The 20325-nt window shown below is 38.5% G+C and overlaps 1 protein-coding gene across 14 annotated transcripts in view; it reads right to left on the bottom strand.

Annotated features, from left to right (window-relative positions):
- ATE1 (arginyltransferase 1) overlaps positions 1-20325 on the bottom strand; it is a 212301-nt gene that overhangs the window by 178280 nt on the left and 13696 nt on the right. For 10 of the 14 annotated variants that reach the window (XR_007471132.1, XR_007471131.1, XR_004481275.2 and 7 more), the window contains exons 6-8: positions 16608-16837; positions 14588-14716; positions 13549-13677 (exon numbers count right to left, since the gene is read on the bottom strand). Coding sequence is in view for 11 of the 14 variants with exons in the window: in XM_049696498.1 (XP_049552455.1) it covers positions 13549-13677; positions 14588-14716; positions 16608-16837 (488 nt within the window). In the remaining 3 variants the exon portion in view is untranslated. The remainder of the gene's footprint in view (positions 1-13548; positions 13678-14587; positions 14717-16607; positions 16838-20325) is intronic. The other 4 variants (XM_004265758.4, XM_004265757.4, XM_004265756.4 and 1 more) reach the window with 2 other exon arrangements.

Consider the following 20325-nt stretch of genomic DNA (forward strand, 5'->3'; position numbering starts at 1 on the left):
CACGGGATCTTCATCTGATTTATCCACTCATTTGCTAACTGTAGCAAATGCCACTCGGACACTACCCGGCACACAGTATATGCTCAATAAATATTTTAACAAACACATTAAGAAACCACAAATTAGAAAAGGCAAGAATGCCAAAACCAGACAAACTAACACAGTAAAAACTGACAGCAAAAAGAAGAGCAAAGGGCTTCCCTGGTGGCGCAGTGGTTGAGAGTCTGCCTGCCGATGCAGGGGACGCGGGTTTGTGCCCCGGTCCAGGAAGATCCCACATGCCGCGGAGCCACTGGGCCTGTGAGCCATGGCCGCTGAGCCTGCGCGCCATGGCCGCTGAGCCTGCGCGTCCGGAGCCTGTGCTCCGCAACGGGAGAGGCCACAACAGTGAGAGGCCCGCGTACCGCAAAAAAAAAAAAAAAAAAAGAAGAGCAAAAAAAGATGAAAAGAGTAACTTTACAGAAAAAAGCAGTAGTCTGAGGGCATGTGGTACACAGAAGTACTGTAAGAGCAGAACACTCCAGAGGGAATATGCAAGTCATTATCAAGACAAGTCCTGCTCAGTATTCTGTGTGAGAAGGCAGGGAAGAACACAATACATTTGGACATAAAATTTTAACAATAAAAATGTTTCAATTATTTGGAAAATTTGCTTATGTTGAACATTTCATTCACTGATGTCAGTTATTCTATGTTAACTATTTAGGCCCACTTTTACGTCTTCAAATGACAACACCACGGTCTAGTGTAAAAAGCACTTAAATTTGGAATCATTGCTCTGCCACTAACCACCCATATTATCTTAGACAAATTAATTCTCTAAGTAAGAGAAGTGAATCTATACCATCTACACAATCACAAAGGTCCTTCTGTCTCTAATGTTGTATGATGCTACGATTTTATGATCTGATCTGAGACAAGTTTTGGAAATTATTAACCAAAAGAAACTTTAAGAAAAAATGTCCCCAGCGTTAGTTTAACTCTACCCCTTTGCATCTCCCTCAGAATTAACATTATCATGAGGATAAAACTGTGGCCTCTTCTCTAAATTTATTTAAGTAAATGATTTTAAAATCTTGGTAATTTAACTACTATTAGTAACAAATGTCATGCAACATACCTTAAGACAGACTACAATACAAAAGTGCCCTGACTTAGGAGCTGCTCATAAAAAGTGGTTTTTTTGATTGAACTGTACAAATATTGCCTAGGCCCTCTACTTTACTCAAGAAAATAGGCTTAAAAAGTATCTTAAAATTTTCAAAATGCTCACACCTAGCCATCATTCAAATTCTGTTCATTATGACAGATATTTATAAAATAGTATATGCCTATCCTATACATGGTTGTCTGGTTTCTTTGCATAATTGAAGGAAGAGGTCAGCAAGATACAGTGAATAATTTTCTAAATATAAGTTGTTATTCAATATTTTCATATACATAGAGTAAGGCTATTAAGAAGGAAAAATGAATCTGAAAGCTTCTCTAGGTTAAGTTCCAGAAAATACTTAAATCTTTAACAAGCAAAGAATCACTTGTAATCATCATATTCAATGCCTCAATGCAAACTAATTCTTATAAATGGCAGAAGAAAAGCATTATCCATACTTCATAGGCTATAAACACACATCCCACACTGGGATAGGACTGAGCCTGGCCGAAGGAACAAACCTGTTCCAGATCTACAGCGCCACCTGGTGGCTGGAGTGAGACAACAGTCCGGTATTCTCCCACCTCCTTTCATTGCTCCATGGGGTCAGAAGGGACCCATGGCAAACTTTTCTTTACCACACTTACTGTCTAATCATTTATGCCTGAATATAAGATAACTTTCCCCAAAATAAATATCCCTCAGAAGTAGAGGTCTCCTGATATGTGAGTCTCTCACAGTAAATTCTCTGAACCAGTTTAGAAAACAGTGCTTTCTGGGAAAGCACAGTAGCCTGAAATACCTCAATCACTGTAATTTTTGAATTTATACAAGATCACCTGATGGAATAAGCAAAGAGAAATTAAAGTATGTATAGGTAAAAGAGCATAATTTCAGGGACAACAAACAAAAAGTGGCAAGGGGAAATAAGGCTAAGTGCTGACTGCAGAAGCTGAGCGATGGGCATACGGGGTTCGCTAAACTATTATCTCTACCCTATGAACGCTTGAAACTTTCCATTTAAAAGTTTTTTTTAGAAAATTAAACTAAAAATATAAAATTCAGATTTATTAATCCTAGTGATATGTCTTTCAAATAACATGTGAACTTCTTTCCAAAAAAGCCTTTTAACCTAAAACTACTCTAAAAAACAAAGTTTGTTCATCTTTTTCTTTTAAAGAAACAGTAAATGGTAAGTAACACTGTCAATGTTATGACTATCTACAAACAAATAGAGAATAACTGTCTGGCGTTATTCAATTGAGTACTTGTCGCCTAGGATAACACTTCCACTATCTTCATCCATGGATTCAAAGACTGCTCTGTTTTAAACAATCTGAACAGAAACTAAGATGATGGGCTCTGTAATCTATGCCAGAAAAGTGGCTCCAGTGTTGACAAAGACATCTAACAGGTGATAAACTATTTTCATCTCCCATGATTATGCTTTCTTGTCACTAACTTGTGAATGTGTGACATAGTAGAAGGGAAAATGAAAACACGGAACGCGGGTGACCATGAAGCCTGAGAACCTCCGCTGTTTAATTAGATAGAGAACGGCATGCTCACAAAAGGAAATCCTTTGTAGTACAGACCTATAATAGGGACTTACTAAAAGTAGGCAGGTGTCCACTGCAGATAACAAAGCCACAGAACAAACAGGTCAAGAAGGGTTCTTGTCAACACAATGGAAGAAGAATAAAGTCAGAGGAGTCACAGCCCATGAGAGCTGCTGCCCAGGCCCTCACCCTAGCCACAGGGGTGGTCAGCAATGAAGAGGGGGTACGTAACAATGATGCCACCAGAGGGCCCTCCCTGCATGACACTAGACACGTCCAATACACTGCCACACAGTGACTTATGAGCACATCACTCAAGCCAGGTTTACTTTCTATACCCCCAACTATGTTTCAGGTAAAAGACTCGACCTCAAATAAAAAGGAGAGATAGGAATATATATTTCTCTAAAATTTAAATCAAATTTCCTTTAATTCTAAAACAATGCAGCTATGATATGATACGCACACATATACACACAAAATCACATAACATGTTTATTCTGCAATGAAGAGGAAAAAGGGGCATGTAAGCCTGCCTCTTTAGTGCAAGCAGACTTCTTATAGACCAGACAGGGTCTAATTTCTCGCTGCTTAAATATTTTATTAAGGCAATAACCTGGATTCAGTCACTAAATTTAACAAGGAAGATTCATATTCTCATTGAGAAAAGTGTGATGAGTCATTAAGCATACTCTTAGAAAGATCATTTTTAAGCCTCATAATTTCCGTTGTTAATAATATTCCTGGTTATTAGGGATAATAACAGTACGTCATCTTCATCACCCCTTAGAACCTTTTTGCTTACTCCCTTGCACTTCTGTGTTACCATCAGCATCAGTCTCTCACCTGTTTCATTAAACTATATAAACTACAAAACAAAATACTTTATACACATTTCAGCCTATGATCACAGAAGTTATCCAAAATAAGACACTCTTCCTAACATCTTTTCAATACTTTAAAAATTAATCAAGGATACAAAAACAAAAAAAAAACACAAAAGTTTGATACCACGCTCTTTTGGGGGTGCTGTGGAGAAAGGCACTCTCATACTCTGGAGCACAGAAGAGTACAACTGTGGAGGAAATGTGGCAATACCTAGCAAAATTCTATGAGCTTTTGTCTTTTGATGCACTATGTCAGATCAAGCAAAAAAGTACACCTTCACACAAATGCAAAATGACAAAATTATACTACCTATAACAGCAAAAGATTAGAAACAAGCCAATCTTAACAGGAGATTGCTTGAATAAACTATCGTATGTCCACTCAAGAAAAAATATGTGGTTGAAAAAACAAAGAATGAGGGCGATCTCTATGATATCGTAGGAGAGGAATCCCTAGGATATGTTTCTAGAGAAGAAAGGTGCCAAAGAGTGTACGCAGAATGCTCTTCTTGGTGAAAGAAAGGAGGAAAAATAAGCATATTCATATATATTTGTTTATTTTTGGAAAAACAAACAAAACTCTAGAAGGATAAACCAGACACTAGGGGCTTCCCTGGTGGTGCAGTGGTTAGGAATCCGCCTGGCATTGCAGGGGACATGGGTACGAGCCCCGGTCCGAGAAGATCCCACATACCGTGGAGCAACCAAGCCCATACACCACAACTACTGAGCCTGCGCTCTAGAGCCCGTGAGCCACAATTACTGAGGCCATGTGCCTAGAACCCGTGCTCTGCAACAACAGAAACCACCGAGATGAGAAGCCCGCACACCGCAACAAAGAGTAGCCCCCGCTCGCCACAACTAGAGAAAGCCCTCGTGCATCACTGAAGACCCAACGCAGCCAAAAATAAACTTATTTATTTATAAGAAAAAAAAAAAAAAGACACTAATCAAAATGGTTATTACCAGAGGACAGGGGATAGGGTAGAGGGGATATTGCAAAGGGGACTTTAAGTGAATCTCTCTTTCTGTAGTTTTGTCTTTGTAACTATGTAAATGTATCACCTATTAAAAACTAAAATTAAATTAAGAAGCCAGGGGCTTCCCTGGTGGCGCAGTGCTTGAGAGTCCGCCTGCCAATGCAGGAGACATGGGTTCGAGCCCTGATCTGGGAAGATCCCGCATGCCGCGGAGCAACTGGCCCCGTGTGCCACAACTACTGAGCCTGCGCTCTGGAGCCTGTGCTCCGCAACGGGAGAGGCCGCGATAGTGAGAGGCCCACGCACCGCGATGAAGAGTGGCCCCCGCTCGCCGCAACTATAGAAGGCCCTCGCACAGAAACAAAGAGCCAACACAGCCATAGATAAATAAATTAATAAATAAATAAAATTTAAAAAAAAAAAAAAAAAAAAGAAGCCAACTCCAGGGCTTCCCTGGTGGTGCAGTGGTTGAGAGCCCGCCTGCCGATGCAGGGGACGCGGGTTCGTGCCCCGGTCCGGGAGGATCCCACATGCCGTGGAGCGGCTGGGCCCGTGGGCCATGGCCGCTGAGCCTGCGCGTCCGGAGCCTGTGCTCCGCAACGGGAGAGGCCACAACAGTGAGAGGCCCGCGTACCAAACAAAAAAAACAAAGATCCTCAGTGGATACTAAAACCACGAGATTAAAGGCTGTCGACGAAGGGGACATTCATCTGTGCAGAAGTAACTCTCCTACAGATAACTTGCTAAACACAGGGAAAATCTTATCCTTACAATGAAGACATCTAGACGTTACCTCCTTAACCTAGTGTTTGAAATTAGCATCAATATTGGGACAACCCATCATTATATAACTTCTGACATGATACGCTGTACACAAAATCACCTATGAAGCATATCTGTCAGAACTGTTTAACCTGAATCAAGGTTTAGACTTAATTTTCAGTCTACAGGAAATATGGGCAACAAAGAAGCTAAATTAGACCAGGAGGAAAGATTCGGACAAATACAGAATGTGGGACATTCTTTAAGATAACTGGCCTGGACTTTCAGAAGCCACTGTCATGTACCCAAAGAGCATAACTAGCATCCTGATTTAGGCACAAAAATACCACTCTCCACTAAAAGGAGCTAGGACTCACTGGAGGAAGGCTGATTCCAAACCCAGAAGAAGAAAAACACATTAGTCTGGAACATCGTATTGAACCAGATAAAAAGGGAATAAATACTTAAAGACTCCCTTGAGGGGAATCCTACTGGCCAAATTTGGTACAATTTAAGCATAAAAAAAAAAAAGATAGCAATGGATTATAATCGAAAAATTTTTAAATCCATGAGCCCACAGTGATACCAGAAGGAAAATGATGGGGGGCAGGGGAAGGGGAGGTAAATGAAGATAAAGCTCTTCTTTACAGAAGATACGTAATTTCAGATAATAAATGTAGAAGAAAATAAAACAATTAGATAAATCACCATTGTGCAGCCCCTCCCACCTTCCCCTAACTGATTCAGGCAAGAAACACCAAAGGATGATAAAATGACTGGACGATAGATAGGTGATTGGGACAGAGATTGTTCAAAATCTCTCAAAAATACCAGTATCATCCCACAGCTCACTTTTTAAATAGTGAGTAATGTGCCTTTACAATGGAAAGATCTAATTACAAAGGTGAAAATGGCACTTAACAATAAAAAGATCTGATGGCTGCCATCCATCTAAGTGAGCAGACCTGGCAGCACAAATACAGGGCAGCCTGACATTATGTGCTGCCTGATATGATACAGCAGGACAAAAAACACTGGCCTAACCCCTAGATAAAACTGGCAATATCTAAAAGTTGAACATCTGCATACCTAATGACAGCAATTCTATCCTAGGTGTATACCCAACAGAAATGTGCCCATATGTTTACCAAAAGACATGTAGAAGGATGTACACATGCAGCACTATTCATAGTGGCCCCAAACCAGGAGCTGCTCACATTCCCATTAACAGTAGAAATGGATATATTATGGTATATTCATAACTAGAACAGTATACAGCTATGAGACTGAACAATCTACAACGCACAAAAATACAGATGAACTGCACTCAATATAATGTTGAGCAAAAGAAACCACAAGCAAAAGAGTACACACGTGATTCAACTTAAAGTACAAAACAGGCAAAACTAACCTGCAGTCTTACGAGTCAAGAAAGTACTGGCAGTGACGGGAAAAGGACGAGAGGGGGCTCTGAGGGGCTGGCAGTAGTCAATTTCGTGATCTGAGAGCCTCTGAACAAGGGTGAGTCCAATTTAGGAAAATTCATCTATCTGAACACCTACGTGTATGTTCCTGTATGAAACTATATACTTCAATAAAAGGGTTTTTTTAGAAAGTACATATCACCTACACCTAAAAGCATGTAGGCTGAATCTGATCACTAGAAACAAATGTGGAATAAAGGACATTCTAAAAACAACTGGCCTACACTCTTGTAAAACATGTCATGAGGAAGAAAAAAATTTAAAAAGACTTAGGAAACGTAACAGCCATATTATAAACACAGCAAAAATATAAGACTGCATTCAAGGCAGGAACCTTGCTGGATCTAGTATTTTTCTAAAAAAAGCTTTCTAGGTATTTTGGGTATAATTGGGAACATCTGAATATGGATTATGATGTTATAAAATTTTTGTTAATTTTTTAGGAATGATAAACATTGTGGTTACATGAGAATATACTTATTTTAGGAGATGCATGCTTAGTACTTACAGGTGAAGTGTTATAATACCCACAACTTACTTTCAAATGGTTCCAGTAAAGAAAAGATGACAAAGCAAATTTCACAAAAGTTATTAACAACCAGTGAACCTTAGTGAACAGTATGTGGGTGTTCACTGTATTCTTTCAACTTTTCTGTTCATAAATTTCAGAAGTTTCAAAATAAAAAGTTGAAAAAACAAGTCAATATCACAAAAAATAGTTGAAAGATAGAAGCTGTTATACAATTTGAAAAATATAAACTAATATACAGCTAAATGTAATCTACGAACCTAGACTGGATACTGATTTTTTTTAAATGGGAAATTTTTTTAAATGAGACAGATATTAGATGATATTTACAAATCATCAGTTTTCTTACATGTGATAATGACATTGCATTTTGAAGAAGCACATCTTATTTTTTCAGAGACGTACGCTAAAGACTTTAGGAGTAAAATGTCATGATGCATAATCTAAGCTAAAATGATTCAACACACAAGAAAAGATAAAGCAAACACAGAAAACTAACCACTGCTGAATCCAGGTGATGGGTACCAGGTGGTCAGTATACTATTCTCTCAATTTTCCTTTATGTTTGAAAGTTCTTAATAAAATTTGGAAAACAATTTAGTCGATGCCTCAGAATTGTGATGAGACTACTGGAGCTATGGTTACAGCCTGTTCTTCAAATAGTTTAGAAGAGCTGAGATCAACTGGCACTTAATAAACATTATTAGATAACGCTGTTTTCTAAAATATAACAAAATTTCAGCTAAAAATCCCATGTTTATATCATATGGAATTACTGATATTTTGAAAAACAAAGATTATTAAATGCTGGCTTTATATTGTATTATACAAAAGATAGGTGACAAATTACTCCTGTTTTATTTTATCTAGATAGTATTATTTTCTGAAAATCTGGTATCTACCTGAATGATTGAAAACAGTAATAGAAACAAACATATAGAATAATTTACTAAATCCTATGCCATCTCACCGTCTGCAATTATGTGCTGTTTTTCTAAAGATGTTACTAAAAAGAACTGACTTGCTATTCTGCATATCAAAGCAATCTATATTTATTTATATTCTCATCAAATCTCTCAAAGAATAACCTACTTTTTGAGGTGTTTAAACGGTTTTATTTTATGGTCACCAACAGAGTAAAAATGGATTTTATGCATTGATATGGTTACTTAAAGTTCCCAAGTTAGTATGTTGACTGTTTTTTACTTCAAATGGTTTACAACAACAAAAGCAAAAATGGATTTTCTTAATCTTGATCATAATTAAATTAGTTTGGCCCATTATATTGACAAAACCACAACACAGTGAGCTGCTGCATGGAGCCCGTAAAGCAGGTGGGGACATCATTTGAACTTTTCAAAGGAGGACTTTTTTGGCTTCTCTTTCTGCCTCTGAGCACAGGAACACTGGCTGGTTCCTCAGGTAGAAACCGTAGCCAGGTACAAGGGAAAACTGCTATTTGTACTCCATGACAAGAATTAGGTCCCTTCAGTATAAAACGCCTCACTTCGAGCCTGAGAAGCAAAGCAGCATGTCCAAATCAGATCGTCTAGGCAGCCAGCCCCACGGACAGAGCACTTACTCTCTACCTGCGAGCAAGAGTCTGCCAAGTGAAGAAAGAATTTCTAGGATGAAAACATGGCAGGTGAAGGACTCATCTACAGCAGTGACCGTCTCCCTACACAGAACTATCACTAGGGCAGCTCACAGGCCTTAAAATTCCCTGTTAATGAGTCCAAAACTTAATCATCTACCCAGAGAAGACCAGAAGTAGGGCCTAGCTCCTGCCCAGCGCTGCTCATGAAGCAGAGGGGTCACTCCAAGGGAAATGAGCCACCGTCCCTGCCCGCAGCTCCGGAGCAGTGGCACAAAGGGGCTCAAGAGGGCAGGCCACAGAACAGAGCTCCTCAGCAATCGGGACTGCATCTGGGACAGAGGGAAGCTCAAGCCCAGGGGAAGTCTTGAAAACAATGGAGATCTTGGTGGAAGCATCTAAGAGGAGGCTAGTAGTTCCATGAGGGCAACAAGCTAAACCGTAGGCCAGCTGGTTTACCAGAGAGAAACAGGAAAAGAGACAGTGAAGAAGAGCCCTCCTGGGGTCAGAACAAACCTCAAAGATGGGCCTCAAAAACTGCTGCTGCAAAGGGGACTAAATTTAATAAATCAAACTATGGAGCAATTTATGCCCTGGGGCACTGCTGAAAACAATACGGTAAACAGTCAGCAATTAGTGGAGCCTAAGAGCTGGATGTGAAACCAACAGAGCTAAAACATCTTAACAGAGCCATCAGGGAAGGCGACAAAGAGAACACTAGTAAGACCACCGTCATCCCAGGGGGACTGTGCAACGACCACGGCTGAGGCCCCAGGGCGTGACGTCAGAGGCTTCTCAAACACATGTGTGTATTCTTTCTTCTCTGAACTGATTTTAAAAGCAATTGTACAAAACAATATGTGTATAATTGTACTGTTGGTACTATAACATATAGAAAAGTAAGATATTTGACAATAGCATCATAAGGAAGGTGGATGGGAACAAAGCTGAACTACAGTAAGAAAATTATATTAGATAGTAACTCAGATCCACAGGAACAAATGAACAGAAGCAGAAATGGAAAGGTTAATTCTAACAAATTATAAACAAACACCTGTTCCTATTCCTCTTCTCAGCTTTATAAAAGACATAAAATCATATAAGGTAATAATTATAACATATATTGAGTTTATAACATGTATGTTATAAATAGCACAAAAAGGGGGAGGAGGGACTAGAGCTCAGCAGGAGTAACATTTTTATACCTCACTGGAATCAAGTTAGTATAAATCTGTAGTCACTCCTGTGAGTCAAGATGTATACGGCAAGCCCTAGAGCAGCTACTACACCTCAAAAATATATAGTGAAAAAATCATTAAAGGAATTGAAATGTTACCCTAGAAAATACTCATTTAATGCAAAAGGAAGTAGTAAAGAAATAAAAGAACAAAGACATGAAACATAGAAAAAAAGTTAAATGAAGACATAAATCCAACTCTATCAATAACAACATTAAATATGGACGGATTAAACACTTCAACTAAGTGGGAGAGACTGTTCTCCCTCCAAATTAAAAAAAAAAAAAGATCCAAACATATGGTGTCTAAAAAAGACACACTTGAAACTCAAAGACACAAAGAGATTGAAGATAAAAAGGATGGTATAGAAGTATCACGCAAACAGGAACCAGAAGAAGACGGAATGGCTATACCAATATCAGACAAAACAGATTGTAAAATAAAAAATCCTACTAGAGATATAGATAATCCACAGAATGAAAAAAATATTTCTAATCACATATGTGATAAGGGACTTGTATCTAGTCCCTTAAAAATGGGCAAAAAATTATAAATGGGCAAAAAATGTGAATAGACATTTCTTCAAAGAAAATATACAAATTGCCAAAAAACACATGAAAAGATGCTCAACATAAGTAGCCATCAGGGAACTGCAAATCAAAACCTCAATGAGGGAACTCCCTGGTGGTCCAGGGGTTAGGCGCTTTCACTGCTGCGGCCCAGGTTCAATCCCTGGTCGGGGAACTAAAATCCCACAAGCCTCGCAGAGCAGACCAAAAAAAACCTCAATGAGATAACCACTTCACACCAACTAGGATGGCTAAAATTAAAAAAATAAATAAATAAAGGAATAAACGAGTGTGGCTGAGCATGTGGAGAAAGTGAACCCTTGCATACTTCTGATGGGAATTTAAAAAGGTGTCGCACTTTGAAAAACAGGCTGGCACTTCCTCAATAGGTAAACACAGAGTTACCCTATGACCAAGCAATTCCACTCCTACGTATACACCCCAGAGAAATGAAAACATATGTCCACATAAATACTTGTCCACAAATGTCCATAACAAAACTTTCTATAAAAGCCCCAAAATGAAAACAACCCAAAAGTCCATCAATGGATGAAAAGAGAAACAAAATTTGGTATAGCCATATAATGAAATATTAATTGAGCCATAAAATGGAATGACGTACTGACACATGCTACAACACGGATGAACCTTGAAAACATTATGCTAAGAGAAAGAAGCCAGTCAATAAGAGACCAGCATTGTACAATTTCATTTATATGAACTGTACAATACTGATTGTAGACTAAGGAAATCCAGAGACAGAAAGTGGAATATGGCTGCCTGGAGCTGGGGTGTCTGGGGAATAAACGAGGAGTGACCACTGTGGGAATGGGGCTTCTTCTGGGGATGATGGAAATACTCTGGCGCTAGTGAGGATGGTTGCACGACTCTGTGAATATACTAAAAACCCCTGAATCATATACTTTAAATGGGTGACTTATAATGGCATGTGAATTACACCTCAATAAGGCTAATATAAAGAAAAAAGCACAGTACAGAGTCCTGACTTACAAAATGTTATTTCATGTTATTTCTTAGAAACTACATTCAGTGAGATAACAAATTCGCCCATGTGAAAAACAACATCATTTCAAATGTCTCTGAAAACTCCATATGAATTCAGTTAGATGTCAGGTAAATAAAATGCTATGAATAAAGTAAAAGAATTTATCAAAGCCAAATATACTCACTTGTATGAAATCAAAGTACTAAACACAGAAAATTCATACTGGTGGGAAAGTTTATGATAGTTTATACAAACTTTCCCACCTGTATGAATTTGCTATAAGCATGTGATACTATAAAATGAATCATTAAAGCAAAACTATTTGGCTACAATAAAGAAATCCATTATGTATTTCTATTTAAACACAAGGTCAAATCATGTACCCAGAGTTCAGTACTACCGATGACAGTGAATGTAAATGTAAGCCTTTTTAAAAAAGCCTCAATCATACCTTATGCCTAAATACAGAACACTGCCCTAGAGCCTGTCCAGATGTTAAGTGGCACTCATCTTTTCAGACTTGGCTCCGATGTCACTTCCTTCAGAAAAACCTCCCTAACCTCCAGTCCCACACTAAGGTGGCTTTCCTTACTAATCCAACAGCGCTGGAACTGCTCACCCATCTGTCTCCCCAATTACGACTATGAACTTTCGCACTGAACTAGGTCTGCAAGAATGGACTCCACCAGAGGCCTGAAGCCCAAAAGGGGGTGAGGGGGTTCCCGGGAACACATCAAACATGTCAGGGTGTTTTGGCCCAACTATCCATACCTGGTAAGCAGGCAGGCACAAAGCCAGAATCTCAAGGGTAGTAGGAAAGAATCACGCTCAGAAAGGAATTAAGACCTCCTGGGAATATCAAAGGGAACTTCTTGCACCTTTCAGAATCCTTATCTGTAAATGCTACCACCCACAGCTATAGGTCTCAACGGGGAACTTATGGAAGCACTTCTCAAATCGGAATGTGCACATGTATCACCTGGAGACCTAGTTCAAAACGCAGATTGTGATTCAGCAGGTCTGAGGGGAGACAGGAGAGTCTGCATTCCTGGTGACGCTGATGCCATTGGTCTGCAGACCACACTTTACCGAGAAAGGCTCTGCGAGACCCAGAAGTCAGCATTCTCTCAGGGAACATGCAGCATTAACTCCTGCCTTATTAATCATCTCTTTTAAGCTAACACATCCTATGTCATTAAAAAAAAAACCAAAAAATCAAAACTTCAATCCTTCTGCATATGTTGTCATCTTTCTTCCAAAACATGACTGTCCGACTGTGGAAAGTATGCAATCTCTTATTCATCTAAATATCTCCAAGCTGGAAAATACAGGCCCTCAATAAATGCATGTTAAATTGATGCTCTATGTAACCTCAACACATTCAGCTTTTTCCCACATGCTTCTTCTTAAGATATATTTGTTTATGGTCCGTCTTTCCCGTTAGATCATCAATTCCTTGAAGACAGAGACTCCTCCCTGTGCGCTGTGGCACAGTCTGGCGCAAAGAGCACTCAGTGACGTCTGCTGTCTTAGCCCAATGACTGATGTGTAAACACAATACACTCAGGTTCCTGGAGAGAACACTGAGTAAAAACATATCTTTTTTTCTGAGGGATTTAAAATGATCACATGTATAACTTGTTTTCACAAAAGTTCAGTAGTACACAATGTAAGGATCATCAACTCTACTTAACAGATAAGAAAATGGAATAAGAAGGTTATATATTGATATTATGCTTCTTCATAGACAACCTCATCAACATAGGAAAAAAACATTTAGCAAAAGGTACCTCGGTCTTCCCACATTCATCAGGCGGGTCCTGGTGTATGGCCATTTGATACTTGACATATAAAGAAAATGACTGGCTGAAGGACGACTTGAACTCGGGGTCCTCAAAGGAGACAGGTACTAGCCTCACCTTCAGAGCAAGGAAGATACAAGCAAACGCTACTGAAACACCTCTACCTGATGATATGCTTCTGAAGGTGAGGCTAGAGTAAGATCTCCGCAAATCCACTTCCAAAGCTCAGCGCTGGAATTTCTATAAAACGAATAAACCTAGGGACAGGTTGACTAGCACGGAGCGTGAAGCACAAACTGTGCACCAATATTCATGAAAAATTTAAACTCACGAGGGCCGGGACAATTTCTTTTTGTTTTTTTTTCTCTATCTACCTGTTGTGGTTCTCTGCATACAGCAGAGTCAATATTGCTCCTCATGTTAATTGCCACTACCTGTGTCACCTCTACTTATATTAAGGGTTTTAAACTTTTTCCCCTTCCAGATTTTTCTTGGGTAATTTGATTTGTAAAATTATAAGTATATGAGGACTTCAATTAAAACATTCTACTATCTTACTTTTCTAGTCCCACTCAGTTGTGTATGGGTAGTACATCAACGAAGAGTAATTTATTTGTTATGAACTTTTTCTACACTTTTAAATGGAGATAAAGCATATTAACTGTGTTGTACAAAGTATGCCTACCATATAGTGGGGTTTTTTTTACTTTTTTCTCATAAATATTTTAACTTAGAGATCGCCTTTTCACTAACTCTTAAATAAATGCATCTAAACACAGTGACTTTAAATAGAGATACTTCATTTTACTTTCCATTCTGAAATTATACATGAAAGGCTCTTAACATGGCATCAGGTAAAATCTGCACTTTCAGAATGTCCAGTGTTCCATGGTCCTATCTCTTTGCAGATACACTGCAAATTGAATATAAATTGAATGTACCACAAATAAACCGAGAATTCACACAGTGATATCAAATAGAGGGGAAAGTTGCGTTTGCACAGAAAAATTACACTTGGCCTGCTGACCTGGCTCACAGTTGGTTTATCAGGTGGGTCCTTGTGAACAACCATCTGGTAGCGTTTATAGACCTGGTAAGACTCCTGAAATGTGGCTTTGAACTGAGAACTTGGTGGAGATGATCTCACCACCCTCACCTTCAGAAGGAGTTAAAAAACAATGTTCATTAATTCATTTCTTTATTCCATGGAATATGCATTAAGTTATTCCCACCCAAAAAAGCCCCAAAGTTCCAATATAAATATTAAAGCATGAACATATAACGGTAATATTTTAACATTAAAAATCAACCAGTTAGTGAATAAAGAAAAGAAGTTATTTCTCCAAATTACAGACTCATTAAGAAGGCAGAGGATCCTGTCCAAATTCTAAGACTAAGCTCTTAGACTGACTGAATTATGTAAGACTGCCTCTATTGTAAAACAGTAGAATACTTCTGGCACTCAAGACACAGACACAAATAAATACTCTTTAATATTAGCTGTACACAACTCACCTTCAGTAAAACAATCCAAAAGACTGAAAATGTGAATATATTTTTTGGACACTCTTTCATGCATCATTAACTCTAAACTTACAACTTCTTTCTATAAGTGTAAAAGACAACCCTCAGAAAGTGTTCCTACTTCATGGCATAGTTTAAAATGAAGACTCTAAGGTCAGATTCCCTTTACTCAAATCTTAAAGTCACCATTTTAGTCAAGTAAATAAATTAACTTCTCTGCGCCTTAGTTTCCTCATATCTAAAATGAGGATGCATTAAAAGCAGTAACTGTACATAGTAATGGCTAACATTTATTTTAACGTTATTTACTAACCAGTTAAAATATGTTAGCAAAATAAAAGAGTAAAACACGAAATCAAATGTAATACAATAGAAAGGCGTAATTGGAAACTTCTTATTTCCAACTGGAAACTTCTTGTGCCACGAGAAGTAGTTGCTCTCATGAAAGAGTGACACCCAGGGGATAACAAAAATCTATCCATCCTGGATATCATTACATTAAAAAAGTAAAAGGTGCCTACTGAAGAACTGTTATATTAGGTGTGCCTGGTGCCCTGAATACATTACTATTTGATCAAAAGATAAAAACCTCTTGATAAACTATTTTAAGTATTCAATAGTGTGTTCCATTCTCCTTACAATTTGGGAAGGAGAAAGTCAATACCAAAACAGAGTAGCCAAGGAATTATAAGAGTCAAAGTTGTTAACACTTATATCTGATAATATATATTGTCCTAAGATTTAAACTGCACCAAAGTAAATGTTTAATATCAGGTTTTTCAGTGATAAGTGATGCTCTTAGATTATATTAAGCTGTAAATTCAAAGGCTGACCAGTTATTAATCAGGTAGGAGAATATAATAAAATCATTATGGCTAATGTTTTAGAAAAAAATTTTACAAATATACCAAACTAATACTGAAAAATCTAGACTTCACCTGGAATATAATCAATTTGGGAAAAATAAGAGGAATACTCTTAAGACTAGGCATACTCACACTATGCCTAAATTGGTTTGGGGGGAATTAATGAGATGATTATAGTAGTACATTTTGGACTGTTTAGTTAATTCCTAACTGCTGGCTTGCATATGTAATACCATTTGCTGCCTTGATCAAGATCATAAAATGAGAATGGATGAAACAGTGATTTGCCTACTGTGATCTATTCTCTTTCACTACCTAAACCAAAGCTGCCAAAAATGAAATTTTAAAACAGTATCTTTTATTTTTCACTCTACTAAATTTCAATCAAGAGATACAAAAAGCCAGAGTACCTCAAATAACAACACACTAAAACTAGAATTTTCACAACTTTAGTAGCCAATTGCCTACTTTTTAAATCCTAAAGAAAAACAAAAAGGTTTTTCTAAAGTACCAATTAACTTAGTAAATATAAATGCCACTCCATCCCAATTCACTTTAATTTCCCATTATATAAACAGCAAAACATCAACTGTATGATCTCAAGTGAAAAAAAAACAAAGTAGCTAACAAACAAACAAAAAACACCTTCCAAAGTACCTCAAACTTGTGTGATGCATTCTCTGGTAAAGATTCAAAAATTAAATCTTCAAGTGACTTGGGCTGGTTGGATTTAGCCTTTGGTGGGAACAAAGACGGTGGCTGACACCGAACTTGGAAACCCTCCAGTTCTCCACCTGGGTTCTGCTGCATGAGTTTTAACCTTTTCCTTTCTTTCCGGATTTCCTTTGCTTTTCGACATGGAGGCTTACTCAAATCTGCCCCTTTGCCTAAAAAAGAATTTCAAAATATTAGACCAATCACTTTTGGCTCTAGAAATATTTTGTAAAGGTCTCAAAGGTTCCACAAAATCAGTACAAAGAGTTCCAACTGTTAGGTTAGCTTCGGGTAGACGTTTCAGAGGCTCATGGTGTAGACCCCTAAGTTGATCTTTAAATTCTACCTTCGAAGAAGAACTGCCAGAGAAAGTAAATAGTAACAGAAACTTTTCAGGCAGCTCTTATTGTTGAAACATTTTCTTTTACATATTCATCCACTTCTCTGCCTTTGTAAAAGGAACATAATCAAATACCTTCTGCTTCACGACACTGCTGTCTCCAGCCCATTTCTGAGGGACATTTCTCTGAAACCTAAGCATTTATCACTGGTGACAGAGATAAATGCTTAGGAACCAGGTGTAAATGAGGACTGATCCCAGAACATACTCCGGCAGGTTTTTTTAAATGAAAAAATATCCTTGCTTAGTTCAAGATATTTGTGTCCTCCTCTATCTAACTGGGGGGGGGGGGGGTCTCATTAGTTTTGCTCCAATTTGAGTTTTGTTTTAATTAAAAGAGCAAATATCAAACTGATAATCCTTTAAAATATAACAATTTTTACTACTATAAACCACAAATTTTAGTGAGTACCCTTCAATCTAGGAAGTTGTTTTCAAGGAATCTATCCCAAGAAAATCATAAGAGATAGAGGCAAATAATGAACACAAATGAAAACCTCAAAGTAATCTAAATGCTCAATTATAGAATTACACAATTTTTAAAATAAGCAACAGAATATCAAACAGCCGTTTTAAATGCTGTAGAAATTTTAGGGGATTTGTCATTATTCAATGTTAAAACATGGGCTTCCCTGGTGGCACAGTGGTTAAGAATCCACCTGCTAATGCAAGGGACACGGGTTCCAGCCCTGGCCTGGGAAGGTCCCACATGCCGCGGAGCAACTAAGTCCGTGCGCCACAACTACTGAGCCTGCGCTCTAGAGCCCACAAACCACAACTACTGAAGCCCACGTGCCTAGAGCCCGTGCTCCGCAACAAGAGAAGCCACTGCAATGAGAAGCCCGCGCACCAGAACGAAGAGTAGCCCCCACTCGCCGCAACTAGAGAAAGCCACGCACAGCAAGAGAGAACCAAAGCAGCCAAAAGTAAATAAATAAAATAAATTTATTAAAAAGAAAACATTATGTATAAATATATATAATTAAAATATTTAGGAAAAAACCTGGAAAGAAATATATCACCATGTTAACAGTCATTTTACTTGGGTTTAGAAATTTTAAAAAAGGACTTTCCTCCTCCTTTTTTTTTTGTAGTGTTCTCTTTTCTCCAATTTTTCTAACACTAAACGTAACTTTGTAATTTTTTTTTTTTTTTTTTTTTTTTTTGCGGTATGCGGGCCTCTCACTGCTGTGGCCTCTCCTGTTGCGGAGCACAGGCTCCGGACGCGCAGGCTCTGCGACCGTGGCTCACGGGCCTAGCTGCTCCACGGCATGTGGGATCTTCCCGGAGCGGGGCACAAACCCATGTCCCCTGCATCGGCAGGCGGACTCTCAACCACTGCGCCACCAGGGAAGCCCTGTAATTTTTTTAAAAGCCACTAATTAAATAAAGAAAAACACTTTTTTAAAAATTTAGGATCCTGAAACAGTATTCACAAATCATATAAAAGTCAATTTTACAGAGAAGAAAATTAAGACATAGAGTGTTAAGGGACTTGTCAGAGACCAAGACCTGGTCAAAAGAAACTAATTTGATGAGAAAACAGTGACAGTGAGACCATATAATACAACTTCACTACATGTTTTCCAACTAAAAACAAAATTTACCTATTAAAAAAAAACTCTGAATGAGTCTAATAAACCAATAACAAAAAACGAATTCCATAATTAGCCATCACTCTGTTGCCTTAGAGAATTAATTTTCTTTGGCCAGGGAATGCGTCTTTTCTCAAATTTGTCCTGAGAGGCACAACAGCCTGTTGGTCAAGAGCACACACGCTGACATGGGCTACCTGAGGTGAGCTCTGTCACACCTGGCTAGATGACCTTGGGCAAGTTTCTCCGTCTGTACAAGAAAGATAATAACCAGTCCTAACGGTGGAGTTCCTAAAGATTAAATGTGTTAATGCATGTGCAGCTCATAAAACTATATCCACTGTTCAATTAAGGGTCATCTATTTTTTGGTACAGATGAACCTATTTGCAGGGCAGGAATAGAGACATAGACGTAGAGAACAGACATGTGGACACAGCGGGGGGAAGAGGAGGGTGGGACGAATTGGGAGATTAGGATTGACATATACACACTACCATGCGTAAAATAGCTAGCGGGAACGTGCTATAAAGCACAGGGAGCTCAGCTCGGTGCTCTGTGACGACCTAGAGGGGTGGGATGGGGGGTGGAGTGGGAGGGAGGTCCAAGAGGGAGGGGGGTGTAGGTATACATAGAGCTGATTCACTTCATCGCACAGCAAAAACACAACATTGTAAAGCAATTACACTCCAATTAAAAAAAGGGTCATCTATTTTTATTAGCTATTATATGTATCAGCAATACCTAAAACAATGTTTCATTTCACCTATCAACATCCCGTAAATAGTAATAAGGAAAAATACCTGCATTTCCTAACAGCTACTCAAAATTACATTCCTACCAAAGTTTTAAAATTATGAACAAATTATAAAACTATCTAGAGTGAACTGAGAAACAACTTTTCAGTATTTTAATGAAAGACCACCTACGTCATCTTTACACTAATTAATTCACTGGACTAAGCAATCCTTACCGTGATTGTTTCACACTACATTTATGTACTGTCTCACTGCAAACTGCAATGGGCAGCAAATTAGGATTTCAGTTTATTTAGGGGATACAGATTTCCCCAAATCAATAAATTCCTTCAGCAGAAAGAAAACAGATCATCAGTATAAAATCAGTACACCTGGGACTTCCCTGGTGGCGCAGTGGTTAAGTAATCCGCCTGCCAATGCAGGGGACACGGGTTCGATCCCTGGTCCGGGAAGATCCCACATGCCGCGGAGCAACTAAGCCGATGCACCACAACTACTGAGCCTGCGCTCTAGAGCCCACAAGTCACAACTACTGAAGACTGCGCGCCTAGAGCCCGTGCTCCGCAAGAAGAGAAACCACTGCAATGAGATGCCCGCGCCCCGCAACGAAGAGTAGCCCCTGCTTTCCGCAACTAGAGAAAGCCCGCACAGCAATAAAGACGCAACACAGCCAAAAATAAATAAATAAAAGTAAAAAAAAAAGAAAGACTGAAAAAAAAATTAGAAATTTAAATAATGGCTATTCAGCAACATTAAGGAATTTTACTTAGGTGCAATAACGGTATTGTGAATGTTTTTTAAAGTACTTAGTTTTTAGAGATGCATTCTGAAATACAGCATGATATAATGTCTGGAATTTGCTTCAATACAATACTGGAAGAGTAAGAATGGCCAATCATGTCAAAAACAA

This window comes from Orcinus orca, chromosome 14 (assembly GCF_937001465.1).
Source record: "Orcinus orca chromosome 14, mOrcOrc1.1, whole genome shotgun sequence".
Lineage (NCBI taxonomy): Eukaryota > Metazoa > Chordata > Mammalia > Artiodactyla > Delphinidae > Orcinus > Orcinus orca.